The 18305-nt window shown below is 38.2% G+C and overlaps 1 protein-coding gene across 3 annotated transcripts in view; it reads right to left on the bottom strand.

Moving 5' to 3' along the window:
* Positions 1-1524: 1524 nt before the first annotated feature.
* The window catches only part of LOC148879386 (uncharacterized), a 37454-nt gene continuing 20673 nt past the window's right edge, over positions 1525-18305 (bottom strand). The window contains exons 7-16 of one of the 3 annotated variants that reach the window (XR_016104211.1): positions 14843-14923; positions 11441-11539; positions 9390-9551; positions 9222-9285; positions 9044-9114; positions 7656-7700; positions 3183-3292; positions 2904-3006; positions 2613-2798; positions 1525-2191 (exon numbers count right to left, since the gene is read on the bottom strand). Coding sequence is in view for 1 of the 3 variants with exons in the window: in XM_088960913.1 (XP_088817039.1) it covers positions 1715-2191; positions 2613-2798; positions 7656-7700; positions 9044-9114; positions 9222-9285; positions 9390-9551; positions 11441-11539; positions 14843-14923 (1185 nt within the window). In the remaining 2 variants the exon portion in view is untranslated. The remainder of the gene's footprint in view (positions 2192-2612; positions 2799-2903; positions 3007-3182; positions 3293-7655; positions 7701-9043; positions 9115-9221; positions 9286-9389; positions 9552-11440; positions 11540-14842; positions 14924-18305) is intronic. The other 2 variants (XR_016104210.1, XM_088960913.1) reach the window with 2 other exon arrangements.

The following is an 18305-nucleotide window of genomic DNA, read 5'->3' on the forward strand; positions in this document are numbered from 1 at the left end:
TTACACTGAAAGATCTAAATACAATTATACAAAAAGATTCGTGATATCAAAAAAGAACTGAAAGGTATATCCTCTAGCTGTCTACTGTGTTGTGTTTATATTCAAAAGGTCTCCTATTTCTCTCTGTCCATAATGACCAAATCACTGCTGCCAGAATTACTCCCTAGAGGACTTTTCCTTTATTGGACAAACCATTCAACTGCCAGCACCACAACAGGGATTTCAAATCTTATGGAAAGCAGAAACTGACTTCAAATACCAAAACTTTCACCCAAACCATTCTCACGAGCTTGCAATGGATTAAATTTTGCAACATGAAACTGGCAATGCACTTTCAGGTGAATAACCATCAGAAAGAAAGGATCAATTTAGCCCTTTAACAACTTGATGCTGATTTCAGGGATTTAGAAATTCATTTTGAGCAACTGGACAGTCATGTGTGTAACACTAAAAATTATAGACACAATGTTCTGCAACCTCCCACAGACAATTAACTGAAAGTGTTATGTTTGTAACACCAAAATCTATAGACATTAGCAAAACTACACTGACCTCCATCCTACTCAGGCCTTTTGGCACTGGTTTTGCAACATACAATGAACAAATAAGAGAATGAAAAAAGCTTTCAGATAAAGGTAGATTAGAAAACAGAATTTAAACAACAAATATGTAAGGCTTCTAACTCATACCTCGAGATGATTCTGCAAGATTATGATTTGTATATCCTATTCTATTCACTGCACTCCAACTACTCTGTACATCAAATCATCCATCACAATTATGATTAGCAACTCAGTATCTCGAAGTTCCAATAAAATGAAAAACATCCAACTTTTCCAAGTTGGTTTGGGCTAACCCAGTCATGTTGCACCCCTACCTTCAACTTCGAAAACAAACTTGGAAGGTTAAAATATGTATGTATCGGGACTCGAGGAGATTGCATTGAGAGGAAGCCCAGGCAGGCTGCAGCTAACTGAAGGACCTAGTTACCATAAGAACATGGTTAATTGATGGAATAAATAAACTTTGATAGTTCGATTTCACTACGAAGGTTAGTCAACCCAAATGAACCCAGCTCAATTGAGCCTTGGGGTGAGGACTTGATTGAGCGGGGAGGCTATGAGACAAGCAAGACTGGGCAGGGCAACGAGAGGGGCGAGTTTAGCCTTGAGGGTGTTGGGCAGGGCAAGAGATTAGAGGAAATGAAGTGAAACATAACTCACGCATGAACAACATATTATACTAATGGAAGCAAATGCTGGGCAAAAAACAGCTACGATGCTGAAATTAGAGCCTTCAGGCAGCTACTTCTATAAAAATATAAAGCAAGTTCTAGTTCAGTCTGACTCGATGCAGCTCATTAACCTTATAACCAGCAATGGCGATCCACGTACATGGATGATGGATAGAGCAAGTTCACCGGCATCAACTTCAGACCCTACTGAAATATTTTGATAGTATAATTTATATACATGTATATAGACAGTACAACCAAGTGGCTCATCTTTTTGCGCATTTAGTATGTAAAGCTCAAATGAAGATATCTTATAATGGGCTTTCAGAACAAGCTGTATCGTTTTGTATTACATAACGATTGTAGCTGCTATTTTGTGAAAAAACAAAAAAAAAAACACATTATACAACATTACAAGCCTTGTCGCTTTCTTTTCTATGCTCCAACATCAATAATACATATTCTCACAGCTTTTCATCATCAGCTACTTCTAAAAAAATTGAGACCCCAACGTTGCATCAACCCATCCATGACATGGTTGGTTTGACTCTTCTCTACTGTCAAAGTGGCCCGTGTTCCCCCTTCCATGTCTGCTGCATCTTGTGGTGACCTGTCACTGCCTGACAAGCCCTTAACACTAGAAGTAATGTCACGACAGGCTGAAGCCCCAGCACTTCCTGTCTCTATAGAAGATAGATGTGTCTCTAATGTTGGCCTAGAAGAAGATTCACTCGCATCAGGTGGTGAATGCCCACATTCTGTACCCCGGCTATCTGTAGCTGAGATGGAACTGTCGTCCATCCTCAAGAGCCGACAGTTGTTTGAGGTGGAAGAAGCTTCTAGGTCGTCTTTCTGTGAACATTCAGGTGAACTGGTGCTCATGTTTGGTGTTTGTTCTTCAGTAGGTTGTTTGACCTCCATGTCCTTCAAAGACTCTATGATTGCTTCCATGAACATCTGTAGGTTTAGGCATTCAGGTCAATAGAAATGAGATCCCTTAACGCATTTGCAGACATGCATTAAGATACAAAAAGATAAAAACTCCATAAACTTTACTACACAACAATCAAGTACTGAGATGGTTACTTTATTAGCTAATAACTTCTGAATCATTAAATGAATAAGTATAAAACCACACAACAGATGGTGCTAATTATCCAATTGTGTCAATTTGGGATTTGGAGATCTTATAAGATATGGTCCATCTAGGACAAAGGCATGAGATAAACAAAAGCCTAGACAATGAAGGAGAGTGATTTGGGCACATCCCATTTTTGATAAAGGACAATTGTCATAACCAGGGATGTGCCTGGTTTATCAAAATGGGATGCACGCATCTCAGTCCCCAAAGGAAAACCACACTTTCAAAATAACCCACCCTTTCTTCATCTTCTGTACTGCATGGATAGTCTGCTAAGTTACCAAGTGTGTACTCCGCATATTCATCATCATCTATCAAGGATGGAGCATGTGATCTGTGGGGATGACCATCAGAGAGTTTGAAGCCAATCAGAGAAGAAGGTGATGAGACATCCTCGACATCCTCATGTTCACTTCCTTTTTTCTGCAACAAGAAATGATTAAATGTTTGTCATTTACGAATTTCAAAACAAAAAGCAGTAGGTATCTGGCTATAGAGAGGTTGTGGCTCATTGAAGCACCCACTCACCAGAAGTTCTACACACTTCAAACAATCTTGAATTTGAAGATGTTGTGATGCTAAGCAACCCAAAATAGGATGGGAACCAATGAATTGAACCAAACTGGCAAGGCTTCAAGGGAAATTTTTGCAGACACAGAATGAAAGAATAAAGGTAAACAAGAGCAGCCAGAATATAATATATATATATATATATATTGAAGGGATTGGTTCATACTTGAAAGGAGAAAGAAAATAAAGAGAAACAAGAGCAGCCAAAAAATATATATTGAAGGGATCGGTTCATACTCAAAATGTGGCAGAGGTTAAGAACAGGATGGCAGGATGCATCATTGTATGAATCCGACATAAGAGTGATTACACCAAAAACTCAGCATCATCAGATGTCCCTAGACCATCTGGTCAATGTATTATTTTAAGAATTTTAAAAGAGTTAAAATTGAGTTCTTTATCACCGTCCAAATACTTCAAAATGCATATTTAATATAAGAATAAAGTTGATTTTTCCCAGATAATCTTTGAAGTGGGAACTATCAAATGATGGTCCTAAGCATTTTAATTGGGAAAATATTCATATAAACAAATCATTATAATTTAGAAAAGATGACAAGTTATGGAACCCCAGAGTACTGGGTCCTGTTTCCCCAGACCTAAGCTTGTACCAAAATTTAAAATTTAGGGTCTCAATGCCCTAACCCAAACTCTGAATTGGAGGCTCACCCAAGGTTTTAAAAGGCTAAAGGTGTAGTTGAGGCATAATGGCCCAAAAAGGTGAGGCGTAAGCCTCAAAGTTTAAGGAAAAATTAATTAAAGTTTGTAAATTGATGAAAATGACATATAATATGCCAAATTAAAATGATAGAAAGTACACATATCCATAACTAGAGGTTTATAAGCAATAAGTTTTGGCATTTAAGCATTAAATAAAGTAATAACTAATCAACTAACAATTATAAACATTTTACATTTCATGTGAAAAACCAATTTAAAAGAAATGAAACAACTTAATTGATTTGATCTATGATAACAATAATAGTAATATGGATTAGTTAATAATAATAAAAATAATAATAATTATTATTATTATTAAAAAGAAAAATGACCCATTATAAACATTTTACATTTCATGTGAAAAACCAATTTAAAAGAAATGAAACAACTTAATTGATTTGATCTATGATAACAATAATAGTAATATGGATTAGTTAATAATAATAATAATAATAATAATAATAATTATTATTATTATTATTATTATTATTAAAAAGAAAAATGACCCATTAGTAGAAGAGATGAGAAAAATAACAAACTTAGGACATTACATTTAGAATAATAAGAAAAACCTCACTTGATTTATCCAAAAAAAAAAAAACTAATAACTTGATTAGTCCTGTTTGCATTTAACTCTCTTAAAACACTAAGAAAAACAAATAGCATTTGATTTGACTTATTGGTTTTTATACTTTTTTATTTGTCCTATATCATTAAGTAATCATTGATAATTGAAGCTTATGCCTCATTGTGAGGCTTAAGCCTTGAGGTAAAATCTGTGCACCTCGCCTCAAGGCATGCGCCTCATGCCTCAAGGCTTAAGCCTTTTAAAACAATGGGCTCACCTACCAAATGAAGGAGATGAAGATAGTCTTATTCTTACAAGTATACAGGTTGCAAGCAAGCTTCAACATTTACGATTAGAAAAAGTCCTGGTACTTTAGGATTACTATACTTATGTTACACCAAGGATCAAAATATCAATACAAACTTATACTCAACCCTTTTTTTTATTTTTTATTTTAACAGACTTAGAGGGATCAAGGCAGCCTTCCCAAACTTTGAAAACCCCCATACCCCTTTGGTATTGTTGTATCCTTGGCTCTCCTTGACCTTGGATACAGGCATATCATGCCAAGACTGTTGGAACAGACCAACAGAAGGCAGTTAGTTAGTTTTACAAGAGGAGGCCACATCAGCTCAACTAACCAGCCACTTGTAATAACTGCCATCCACTTGTAACAACTGCCATCCAATTGGATTGTCAAGACTGTTGGAACAGACCAACAGAAGGCAGTTAGTCAGTTTTACAAGATGAGGCCACATCAGCTCAACTAACCAGCCACTTGTAACAACTGCCATCCACTTGTAACAGCTATAACAGTCAAGATTCTAACACTATAAGTAGTAGAGCAGAAAAGGAAAAGAGGAGGACTCTTTCAGCATTAAACTCTCTCTCTCTCTCTCTCTCTCTCTCTCTCCCTCTCTCTCTCTCTCTCCTTCCAAGAATTCAGGAGGTTGGCCCCTCGAAGAGCCCTGAGTTAGGCAGGTTCCTAACAATTTGGTATCAGAGCCAGCATGACCAACACAAGAAACACATCAGTAGACACCCGAGTGGATCAGATGGAGGTCAAGATCCATCGAATGTCTTTAGATCTCAAAGAAATGAAGGAAAGCTTCACTGCTCTCCTCCATCGACTGGAGCAGGGGCCAACAAACATTGACAGAGGAAGCCCCGAAGAGCGCAGCAATGAAAACAGTCGCAGAACAGGGGCGACAACACGAATAGCCAAAATCGACTTCCCCATATTCTCAGGCGGCGACCCAACCCCCTGGATTCTCAAAGCAGAAAGGTATTTCGATTACCATGAAACATCGGGACAGGATAGGGTAGCTCTGGCTTCTGCGCATCTTGAAGGAGAAGCTATCCTCTGGTTTCAATGGTACCGGAGGGGGCACCCCCGTCAAACCTGGGCAGACTTCACGGACGCCATGACTGTCCGTTTTGGATCATCTGGGTTCGAAGATCTTGATGAAAACTTGGCAAAACTGCGGCAGGTGGGATCAGTAAAAGAATACCAGATGGAGTTCAAAAGGCTGGCCGTGAGAGTCCAAGGATGGATTGAGAAGGCGCTGGTGGGAAGCTTCGTCGGCGGCCTAAAGGAAGAATTGCGATTGGAAGTGAAGGTGACGCAGCCCACTTCCGTCATCAATGCGGCAGCACTAGCAAGATTGTATGAGGACAAGTTCAGTCTAGCAAGAAAGGTGCAGCGACCATGGGGTCTAGAAGCAAGAAGGGAGCAAGAAAAGACAACAGCACTAGACAAGGAGGAAGGAGTACTGGGCCCAGGCCCACTGGTTCCTTTCAAACGGCTGACTTGGGCAGAGATGCAAGCCCGTAGAGACAAAGGTCTCTGTTACAACTGCAAAGAGAAATTTGGGCCGGGCCATCGCTGCAAGAAACAGCAAGCGTTTCTCCTCCAAACAGATGCCAAAGAGGAAGACGACATCCCCGGGTGCGGAGAATCTAATCTAGGTTGGGAAATACAATCCAATGGCACGCCTGAAAATCCTTACAAGCCCTTACGGGACTTGCGTCCCCTCAAACAATGAGAGTTGCAGGGCTGATTCTAGGGCGCCAAGTGTCAATCCTCATAGATAGTGGCAGCTCCCTTAACTTCATAACCCAAGTCTTGGTAGATAAAATGGGACTTCCGGTTCAGTCAACAACAGCCTTTACGGTTCATGTGGCCAACGGTAACAGCCTCTCTTGCAATAGCATTTGCATGAGCCTACCACTAAAGATTCAGGATCATCAGTTTGCGGTGGACCTATATCCTCTCCATCTCAGTGGAGCAGACGTGGTGCTAGGCATTCAATGGTTAAGGCAGTTAGGACTCGTGGTCTGTGACTGGGCCCGTCTCACCATGGACTTCACATCAGGAAACTCTACAGTCCATCTACAAGGGCAGACATGCAAGGGCCCAAGGCCCATCAGTCTTACAACACTGACAAAGCAAAGAGGAGACCCAGATCAGCCCATATTCATGCACATGGACTCAAATTTTCCTACTTAGATCTGCAATCAAATTTCCTACATTAGACCTTGAGGGCAAGGTCGCTCTAAAGGAAGGGGGGATTGTCAAGACTGTGTTGGAACAGACCAACAGAAGGCAGTTAGTTAGTTTTACAAGAGGAGGCCACATCAGCTCAACTAACCAGCCACTTGTAATAACTGCCATCCACTTGTAACAACTGTCATCCAATTGGATTGTCAAGACTGTTGGAACAGACCAACAGAAGGCAGTTAGTCAGTTTTACAAGAGGAGGCCACATCAGCTCAACTAACCAGCCACTTGTAACAACTGCCATCCACTTGTAACAGCTGTAACAGTCAAGATTGTAACACTACGAGTAGTAGAGCAGAAAAGGAATAGAGGAGGACTCTTTCAGCATTAAACTCTCTCTCTCTCTCTCTCTCTCTCTCTCTCTCTCCTTCCAAGAATTCAGGAGGTTGGCCCCTCGAAGAGCCCTGAGTTAGGCAGGTTCCTAACATATCATATAATCTCGATAAAATTGCACCTCTACCCAGAATTGAAAGCAAGTAACTGAAGCCCTGCGAGGCTGCACCCATCTGACCAAAAAACACATTCTGCCTGAGAAAAATGTGGGCAATAATTGTAGATAAGTAAATGCGGTAGAAAATTAAGAATTACCAAGTCATCAGTACTTGAACTAGAAGCCTAGAGTCTCTCCAAAACTTGGTCAACTGACTAATGGCACAGGTTGATATGTCTGTTAGTACAGTTTCTATCTATGGTCCATATGACCAAATTGATTAACAACAGCTTATGAGACAACCATATATACTCAACTTTGAGAAGGCTGGTCCAAATTTTTGGTTCATAACTTTGAACTTGCAGTGCAGAAGGTGAAAAAATAAGCACTTGTGGAAACTACAAATAAACACAAGAGAAAGCAGCAAATTACCTCTAATCCAAGTTGCTTTTCTTCAGAGGGAATATCTGAAAGAACCTGAACAATTTCAAGGAGAAAAATGGAAGGTGAATTCAAAGAATATTAGAATCAAAACAAAACATCACAAGTTTGTTTCACTTCTAAAAGTATTTTACATCTAACCTGGTTTAATTTTTGCAGTTTTCCTTGAGCTAAAAGAATCAGTAATAGAACAAAAAGCATAACAAGGCGCAAATAAAATCACAAGCCAATCATGTCAAACTTGGGCAGCTGGACATATGGGTGGCAATCCTAAACATGCCAAACCAGTTACACCACAGACCAATAGATACAATGCACTGGCATATCAGGCTATCAGAGGTTACCAGTCTTATTGGAGAACTAGATTAAACTGGTTGAGCCAACCAGTTTACAATAACTGATGTCCCACAAGCCTCTTGTGAGTTGTGATCAGCTTATTTGTGATTATTTCTTATCCTCAATATTTTTTAATAAATAACTCAAACAAGTGGCAAACACCTATATTACAACCATTAAGAAGCCTCTTCCTTGTGATTAAATGCACAAGAGTAATGCTACATTAATGGTATCATCTTCTTAATCCATTTGATCCAGGGGTTAAACCAGATTGATCAGGCAAAACGGTTTTGAAAATTTACCACTGAAACAGTTTTGAAAATTACGGTGTTGACCTAATCCACCTATTCTGGGTTTTACACAAAGCTTCATGCTGGTAAACCAACCTGGCTAAGAACTGGATCCACTTTGAACTGCACATCCTCCAGCCCACCCTAAACATGTTTCTAAGAGAAAAGAACTCAGGCTAACCCAGTTTGTCAAACTGAACACAATATGAATCTGGCTTTGGTTTGTTTTGCTTTGCATAGCTCCCAAGTCAGTTAAGATCTGATAACTACCAGGCCCTAAATATACATTCAGACTTCTCAATGGATGTTTAGCCAAACCAAATTGTAAAACCATGATTGCCATGATAATGTTTCATGTAATGCATTCAGACTAATAGAGTGATTAATCAACCAAATCAAAGTTGAAAGGATGATATTTAAACCAGCCCCTCATGAGTTGATCAAATGTGATTCATAATAACAAGCAGAGTTGAAGAGGGCAGTCCCATCAATCTAGTATATTCAAAACTGCTTCAAGCATTTTGCAACATAAAACTGGCACTGCACTTTCAGGTGAATAACCATCAGAAATTAAGCATCAATTTATCCCTTTAACAACTTGATGCTGATTTCAGGGATCTAGAAATCTATTTTGAGCAATTGGACAGTCATGTGTGTAACATCAAAAAATTTTTCAACCTCCCACAGACAATTAAGTGAAAGTGTTATATTTGTAACACCAAAAAGTATAGACATTTGCAAAACTGCACTGACCTCCATCCTACTCATAGGCCTTCTGGAATGAAGCTGTCTAATGGCATATTCTCTGCTGCTTGGTACTGGTTCTGCAACACACATGAACAAATAAGAGAATAAAAAAGCTTTCAGATAAAGGTAGATTGGAAAACAGTATTTAAACAACAAATATGTATATAAGGCTTCTAATTCATACCTTCAGACAATTCTGCAAGATTATGATTTGTATATCCTATTCCATGCACTGCACTCCAATTACTCTGTACATCAAATCATCCATCACAATTATGATTGGCAACTCAGTATCTTGAAATTCAAAAAAAAATCTAAAACCTCCAACCATATGCATTCAGATTTAGTTTACCTCGCCATAGTAATCATGCAAATCATCAAAATAATTTCCCCCGTTAACTGCTTCCATTGGAGGTTGCAAAACATTATGGAAGAAGATGGTTATAGAATCAAAGTAGAACTCAGGGCGTGGAGAATTGTGATCTCCCTCAAATTTGATAATATTTTTGTCTCCCTGTTGAGTTCAAAAGTCCAAATTCAATCAAAAATCTCTACTAAAAATTTCCACAGGAGATGCCAAACTTATTGTGGGAAGCAGGTCAGATAGCTATTGTTTTCATGTTAAAAAAGTTTGAATACTTTCTCACAATAAACTAGCAAGCAGAAATGATGATGACCAACATGACGTTATACTTGAGAAAGTGAGATGGCAAATCATGTCTGTAAATTGCAAATTCATTTGATTCTTATGGTCATGTGACATGAGCATTGAAATGGTCTTATTTGGGTCCTGAATTTTCTGTTTTCTGATTTTCTTAGCATAAATATAATTTAATCTTCTTTATATTTATTGATTATTGTTGTGTTTGGTCAGTGCCTAAGTCTTCCTTGAATAATTAGTATTTAGTCTTACAGTCTATTTTCTGTTTATGTATCTAGTATTGGTTTTTTTTTTCTTTTGAAATTCAGAATTATAGGTCAGGCCTAGGGATGGCAATTTTCCCCATCCCCGACTGGGACCCAACTTCCCCAACCCGATGGGGTCGGGGATGGTGATTGTTTTGGTGGGGCGGGGACGGGGACGGGGACGGGGACGGGGTCGAGGATGGGGATTGAGGTCCCCACCCCACTCCGACCCCGATTATGTATGTATGTATATATATCAAAACATATTTAAAAAATTATTTATAATTTAAATTTTTTATTTATTTAAGTAAATTTATTTTTCAAATAAATACTGTTATCTAAAAAAAATTGGGGATTCGGGTCCCCGTTGGGGATCGAGGATGAGGACAAATTTTATCCCCAGCGGGGATCGGGGACAGGGACGGGGGTTAATTTCATAATTGGGGTTGGGGACGGGGAATATGATCCCACCCCGTTGCCATTCCTAGTCTGGCCACCCTACCTTTTCTCCTATATACTATAAGATTGAGTCAACTTAAAGGAAAAAATGAATAAGAAATATCGGTAGAAATTTGTTAGGTCTGTGTTATTTATGGGCGTTCCACCAACCCCTCCCTCCCCTCTTGACAAGTTGCAGCTGAATCAACAGAGATCAAAATAGCAATGTTTCATGTAGTAATAGCCTTACAGTCATCTGGACTTACCAGCCAATAAAAGAGGGATTACTACTGCTACAATCGAGGAAACAGGGATCAAAAGAAAAGGCAACATCCATGTAGTAATAGTCTTCTAGTCACTGAAGAGGATCTGTTAGTGTCAAAGAAGACAATAAAGAGGAAAAGAGAATGAAGAGAAGAGATCGAGTGAGAAGTGAACACAGTGCCTTCTGGCTCAAGCCCGAACTCAATACTATTTCTTTTCTTAACAAAAGTGCCAACTACAACTATACCCTTCAATAGATTCTTTTTTTTTCCTGTTGAGTTGTGCTTTGTACAGCTCTGTCCCTTACAGAACATACAACTAGTATTCCTCTATACAAGTATCCATCAAAAAAGAAAAGTTGCACATAGTTACTATATCAACAAGGTTCTGAAATTTGGGTTTACTCCTCCATTTACATTTTCTATTGATAGGATCAGCTTTTAAAACTAAAAAGAAAATAAGGATGTAAAAGAAGAGAATGATAATAACAGAAAAGTGTCTGGATAAGCAGCACTTGATGGCTTTGTTAGAGATCACTTAGCCAATAATAACACCCCACATCAGCCATCAAGTGTACAAGCCCCACAACCATTCCAATCTCCAACTTGTGTGCATGGCTGACTTGGGGCATTATTATTGGTTAAATAACCCCTAACACAGCCATCAAGTGCAGGTCATCTGGACTCAACAGTAAACAAATAATAAGAAAGTGAATTATGCATGCAAGGGCAATATGGTGAAATGGAAAATAGCTTTTCAAAATTTACCAAAAATAGCTAAAGACGAAAGACTTACCACATAAGCATCATATATACGATCAGAGTGATGGGGAAGAATAAAGTCATCATCAATAGCATGCCCTATTAAAACAGGAACAAAGCAAGACTTTGCCACCTGTAATTCAAAAGGAAAAAAAAAAAAAAAAAAACTAAGAATTACAAAGATTAATTTCACAAAGAGAAAAACATAGAATTAAACTAAAAACAAAAGTGATCAATTGTTTTCTTCTACCAATAACAACAACCCTTCTTTTCCGTTTTTATTGGTTAACGTTAAATTTGACTTCATATCATATATGCATCGTATTAAGGACCAGCATAAAATCCAAGGAAATGAGCAGATGCTCCCATTTATACTCATGGATACTAGGAAACAAGTGACAGTGGCATAGCACATTTAGAGCTTAAAAACTATGGTGTTTTAAAGTGAGTTCTCTTTCAGGAATAGTTAGGTTTCATTTTTCTTTTTTGGTGGGGGTGTTACATGTAGGTTGTTTCTTTGTAGAACAAGTTAATGTTGCTTCTAGAGTAACCAACAGCCTATGTGGGATACTTTCATTTCTTGTTGGACAAGTTAAGGATTTCTTCCTTAGGGATTGTCATATTCAAATTTCTTTGCTTATAAGGGTTATTCTTATATTCTATATTGTATTTTAGCTACCATAAGAGTGTGTGCTAATATAAGTCCTCCTTGATATCTAAGTATCTAAGTCCTTTTTCTTTATTTTTAAGGGGATAAATAACCATTTTTGGCATCTAAGTTGTTCTAAAACTTTTTTTTTCTTTTTCAAGTGATTGTATCTCTTCTTCATTCTTCTTACTCTAATTATTATTTTTTTATCAGTAAAAAAAAGTTTCTTCTTACTCTAATTATTCTTCTCTCTTTTTTCTTTTCCTTTTATGTATGTAGTTCAGCTTTTGCAGGCTTTCAGTCCCCTCTTCTGAAACCCTTTCAAAAGTTATCTTCTTAGGGGCCATTTGATAACAGTTGAAGATGCTGAAGTCTGAACTGAAAAGATTATTGCTTTGTTTTTAAGTGAATAAGTTATCAAGGAGATTATGGGCTCCTTACATGGCTGAAACTGAAGTTGGCTAGTTAACTGTACCCTTGAAAATTTTATTATTTAATTATTTTATCAACAAAAAAGATAAAACAATAAGTCTTTCAGTTCAGCTAATTAGCTGTTATCAAACGGCCCCTTAATTCTTATTTTGTATCTTCATCCATCACTCATTAGATAAATTCTATTGATCATTCCAATGATCAAAAATTGCAAATAAAATTTTTGGGTTGCCATGGCTACCTATGAAAGCCATAATCAGAACTCCAAATCTGAAGGGGAAGATGATATTTACACCTTTTCAAAAGGGTAAAGCAATCATCAACCTGGTGGATGAAGAGTTGGAGTTGGAAACCATAAATATTCAATCAGATTATGGTAGTATTTTAGTTTCAAGATGGTCCCCATTATCTAACACAAAGAAGCTGCTTGTTAAGGATGATGTGACCAATTGTGTTATTGGGCTTCCTTTCCATCTGCGGAAGCTTGAAGCTTTTATTCTCATCCTTTGCATCAATCTGTGGAGGCCAGCTGAATGAAGTTTTTACCTTCAACCTTCATTTAGTGGCTGTGACTCATTTCATTGGTTAAGAGGAATCAGAATCTGTTAGCAGCGATCTGAAGTCTGATACATTCAAGGGTGACTCATCCTTAGAGATGAAGTCAATCAAGCATCTTGATAATCAGTCAAAGGTGGCAGGTGTATTTCAGGAGAAATGTTTAGTTGTAGATGAAGAGCAGGTCCTAGAAGCAGAGGATACTATTGTCTAAGGGCAGTGTTTCAAGGAGGTTAGTTTTGTGGAATCACAGTTGGGATTGATTGAGATCCTTGAAGAGACAGTAAAAGAGGATGCCTTGGAAAGGGTCTCTCCTTCAGCATGCACCATTGAGAAGTCTGCTAATGAGATTTCAGATTCAGAGCTTGGAAAACAGGAAGGTGGTATTGAGATTACATAGGAAAGGAAGGTCTATTCTGAGGAGTCTGAGACTACTCAGTTTCTAAAGGAGGCCACTTGTACTCGTGTAGTTGTGATGGAAACAATATGGTAGCTTTAGAATTTGAAGGGAATGAGCTAAATAAGGAAAAGGAGCTGAAAAGGTCAAGGAATCTGAATTGGGGAAGTTTGGTCCGACGGACAAGTGTCCATTGAGAAGTTGGGGGTGGATTTAGGGAGAAAAAGAATTTCAAATATGCTTAAAGAAACTAGAAAAAAAATGAAGGTGCAGTAATAAATGACAAAAAAAAACCCAAGAGGTCAAACAATAGTCAATTAGTTCATGTCGCCAAGGCCTTCCATCAGCTAAAGGAAGATCTCTTTGGAGTTGGGCCTTGCTGTAGGTATAAGAGTATTTAACTATCTATAAGAGAAAGAGATAAAAAGCAGGAACAGAATTAAGAGCCTTGATAGAAGTAGCAGTAGTGTGGATGCAGTGGAGAAGAGGCTGGGGAGAAGAAGTTGGAATCCACCTCTACTGTTCAAAAAAAGGTACGTTGACAAGAGATGAGGTGATGCAGGGGATGGAGTGTGAAGTGGAGAAAGAAATTTCAGAAGGGGAAGGGAAGGATGAGGAGGTGGTGATGGATCGAGTGAGAGAAGTAGAAAGCAATGTGGATTTGGAAAAGATAGTGGAAACCAGAGTCTAAGTAAGCAAGTCATTAGGGGTCTATGTTTTAGGAGACCTGGTTGGTGAAAGATATTAGGATCATTGTTGTTTTGGGGATAGTAGGGGGGGGGGGGGGCGAAGTGTTTTGGAATGGGCAGTGAATCCTTTGTATGCTTGTAAAAATGGGGAAGGAAAATCTGTATTATTAGGGGATGGAGATATTATTGGTGTGGGTTTTGGGTTTAAAATTTCTGTGCGTGATATCTTGTCACCTTTGTACTCTCTAACTCTTTAATAAATTTTTCTTTTTTATTTTTACCCAAAAAAATCTGTTATATATAATCAAGTGTCTTGGTCCATATCAACTTATCTACCTCCTCATCCTTGGTTTCCCAGCCCCATCAAAGTTTTGTGTATTTTTTTTATTTAAAAAAAATAAAAAAAGCATCAAATATGGAGCTATTTAAACTCACCCCTACCAAGTCAGCTTCCTTTCATTGGGAAAGAATGGTTGTGGTGGGTTCAAGTACACAGAATGTTAATAAAGGAACAAGAATAAATAATGGATTTTGTTGAACAAATTTGTTCATGTCCATAAAAATATTCCCCTTTTATTGATGATGAAACTCTAACAAAACTAAAATAATCTATTAAGTCTCAAAATTAAATAAGAATCCACATATGCACATCTTTCCAAAGTAATCAATCAGAAATATATCAAAAACCTTAAAAAATTATAGGAAAAATAAAACCTTAATAGTGTTAAGGTCCATTATGTCAAAGTTTGCCTTCTTCTGGATAACCCTGCGCATGTATTGTATTGCTAATTTCACCTAGAATAAACCAAAGAGGAGAAAGGAGTCATCAATTTCAAAAGAATAGTCCTAATATGGAAGTTAAAGGATAGTTTGAAAAATATATAGATTACAATAAGCTTAACCAGTTAATGGATAAAAAATCACAATTCTACACTAAAAAAAAGGATGAGAACAATCCTTCAAGGTTAGAAGAAATCAGAAACAGAAACCATCAGAAATGGGGATATGACTGTCCATTTCCTACAATCCTCTACATGGATATCCCACATACTATGCTTCTATATTATGAAAGCTAAAATGCCATTCCTCAAGACTAATGTCTTGCCAATTTTAATTAAGTTCTTACATATACAAATTTTTTCTAGCATGATTTGTTGAACATATGATTCTACATATGTTATAAGTTTTTTTGTAATAAATAAAAAGAAAATTTATTGAAATAAAAAGAGAGATACAATAAGGTGACAAGGCATCACCTCAAGAGAAAACAAAAAATAGACCCAAGAACTACTATCCTTCTCCAAGGCCCAATGGAACCAGCTCCACCTGATACAACTAGTTCCCAAAAGATATTAAGCTATTGATCCATCCAAAACCTCCTGAAGATAATACCCTCCTCCCAAAAGACTATTGCACAACTATGAAACCCAATTATTCAGCACCTCCTTTCCCAGAACCCTGTTTACTTCTCTTTGTGACTTTTTGTTGTGTTCTTAACCTTCTTTGAGGGCCCAATTCCTAACAAACCCCCTCTTGATCTAGCAAAAAGTTTTGACACTTGGATAATTTGTTGATTTTTCTGGCTTCTGAATTGTCTTACCGCACTAGGGTCTAGGGATCTTCTTAGGAATCTGCAAATCCTTAGGCTGTGTTTGGTTTGAGGGAAAATTTTAGAGTGATCAATGATCCTTTCAAATGCCAAAACAGCATTCTCAGAAACCCAATCTGCTGCCACCTCACCATCCTCGTAAATATTAATCCAATATTTTCAGACAAACCCAACTAAATTTGATCATCTTCTTTCCTTGCAACACTGCATGTCACACCAGGATCCAAATTATCCTCATTCCTATCCATTAGAGGCATAGGAAATCTTTTTTCCAGTTCGTTAATTTTTTTCCTTGCAAATTGTTGGTAGAGTGGCCATAGGCCCTCATTTGTTCATCCTCAACATGTTGGACAATCCAGTGGCCATGTGACAAGCCACATGTTGATGGAAAATAAGTTAATCTCTGTGCTACACTTTTGCACCCACAATGAAGTTTTTCCTCTTTAATTATATTATTATAATTATCTATTTTCTATAATATTATTTTAGTTGTTCATTTTTATGAAAGTGTTTTTCCTTCATTTTTTTTATGCACAGAGAATCCATTATTTAGAATCTTTATTAGATCCTATTTCCAGCTCTTAATGGGTCAATGACAAGTCATTTGACTTGGTGTAGACTGGATGATCAAGTGGAAAAATCCTTGATCAATGAGACACTTGTCTCAATCCAGAGGGGCTTGACTCAGTCAACCAAACAGTTGCACTTCAACGTTCCTATTAGCATTTATTGCACACAATAGGATGTTGTTATAAAAGGGCACTTAGATTGTTTTCGACGCACACCCAAAAGGAAGCTATTGAGGGAAGAGCATAGGGTCTCCCAGCTGGCCCAACTATTGAGGGAAGAGCATAGAGCCTCCCAGCTAGCCCAATTCGGATTAAGCAGTTCCAGGTTGCACTTTGCTTCCATAGGCTAGTGTCTCGGATCTCCTTTGTTTCCTTTATTCTTGCAGATTGAAGATTGGAACAGATGACGAGCAGATCCAAATGGGTGATTCATCGAGTGGTTCATCACAAATTCCTCTCCTCCAAGAAAAAACCAAACCCAGACTTGCTTACCTCGATCTCTGTTTTCACTACTATTTCCAGATCCAATGTTTTCCCAATGACATGGGTCTCATCGATGCAAACTTCATCTTCATCTCCATTCTCGTCATCCTCTGTAATTGGATTCATTCTATACTTCTTTCTTCTCTCATACCATTTTGCTCCCAACTCCCTGACAATGTTGTTCCCAGGCCCCTCTTCATCCTATAGGTCATCCACCTTTCTCTCCTTTGTTCTTGCTTTTTCGATATTCCCAACTCCTTCGATCTCCAGTGCCACCTTTGTAGATACTTCGGATATCCTCATGTCTGTTTCCCCTTCACCAAGACTTCCTTGCAGCCACACAAGTAACAATATCAGATCCCGGTAATGCCAAAATATCCACTGCAAAGTCCCCTTCTCTATCCAAACTCAACTCAATACATGCAGCTACAAGAGTCCTCTGCTGACTTCAGTAACTCCCTCTCTACCGCATCGCAGGGATTACCCAATTTCTCTGTTTGTTTATCCATAATGGTTTTCCCGTCTCTTAAGTGCAACCCATCTCATTATCCATCAACCTGTTCAAGTCTTTCTTTTTGTCTAACCTTGTAACCATCCATTCCCAGATCTCCTCACTATTTCTTTACCTCTGAAATTTTCTCCTCTAGGAAATATTTTAAACACCACTCCTTTTCTACCCTTCAAGACACCAACAGTAATATTCCCCTCTGCCCTCTTAGCCTTCTGTTCGGATGCTGCTTCCACAAATCAACAATTTCAAAGCCACCATTTGAGACAATACCAGCATCACCTTTCAGTCTTCTATTAAACTCCAACTTAGACTTCTTAGAAATCATCCCTTCACCACTTGAACGAGGCTGCTGATATGAGGGTTTCCCAATAGAATCAATTTTGTTTGGAGCAGGTTCAATTGAGGATGACAATAGATAATCATGATTGTCTACATGCCCCACATCCTGACTCACATGATTTTTTTAAGTGGGCCTGGTCCCCTTTGTTTAAGCCAGCCTGTTGATGGTCTGTAACCAGCCCACAAAACCCAATTCAAGTCAAACCTTTACTTAACAAAATTGAACTGCTCTCTTGACAAACTCCATGTTCAAATTCCTTAAGCCTCACACCACCATTAAATGCATTGGGACACAAACGAATTCTCCAAAACCCCCATAGGACTTTCCAGATACCAACTGAGTGAAGCTTCAACTATTTCCAATAATGAGAATTTGGTGTTCTTCTGTCTCCTCCTCAACACAGAACTCTACTCTTTGCAGGTTAAAACCCTCTTCATTTGAATGCACCAAATTCAAGCTTGCCATGTAATGCAGCCTTCTCTGCACCCATGGATTGAAGTGATTGATTGAAGTGTATCTTTTTGCCAAAGACCAAACAGCAACCCAAGATCCTAACAAACACACCATCTTCAGCCTGAACATCCCTAGCATTTGAAAACACGCACTGCTTAGAAATCAAAAGTTCACCAGATTGAGAGTGAATCATTTCACATGCTAAATCCAAG

This window comes from Nelumbo lutea, chromosome 1, assembly GCF_056320005.1.
Source record: "Nelumbo lutea isolate HS-2025 chromosome 1, American lotus-T2T, whole genome shotgun sequence".
Classification (NCBI taxonomy): Eukaryota; Viridiplantae; Streptophyta; class Magnoliopsida; order Proteales; family Nelumbonaceae; genus Nelumbo; species Nelumbo lutea.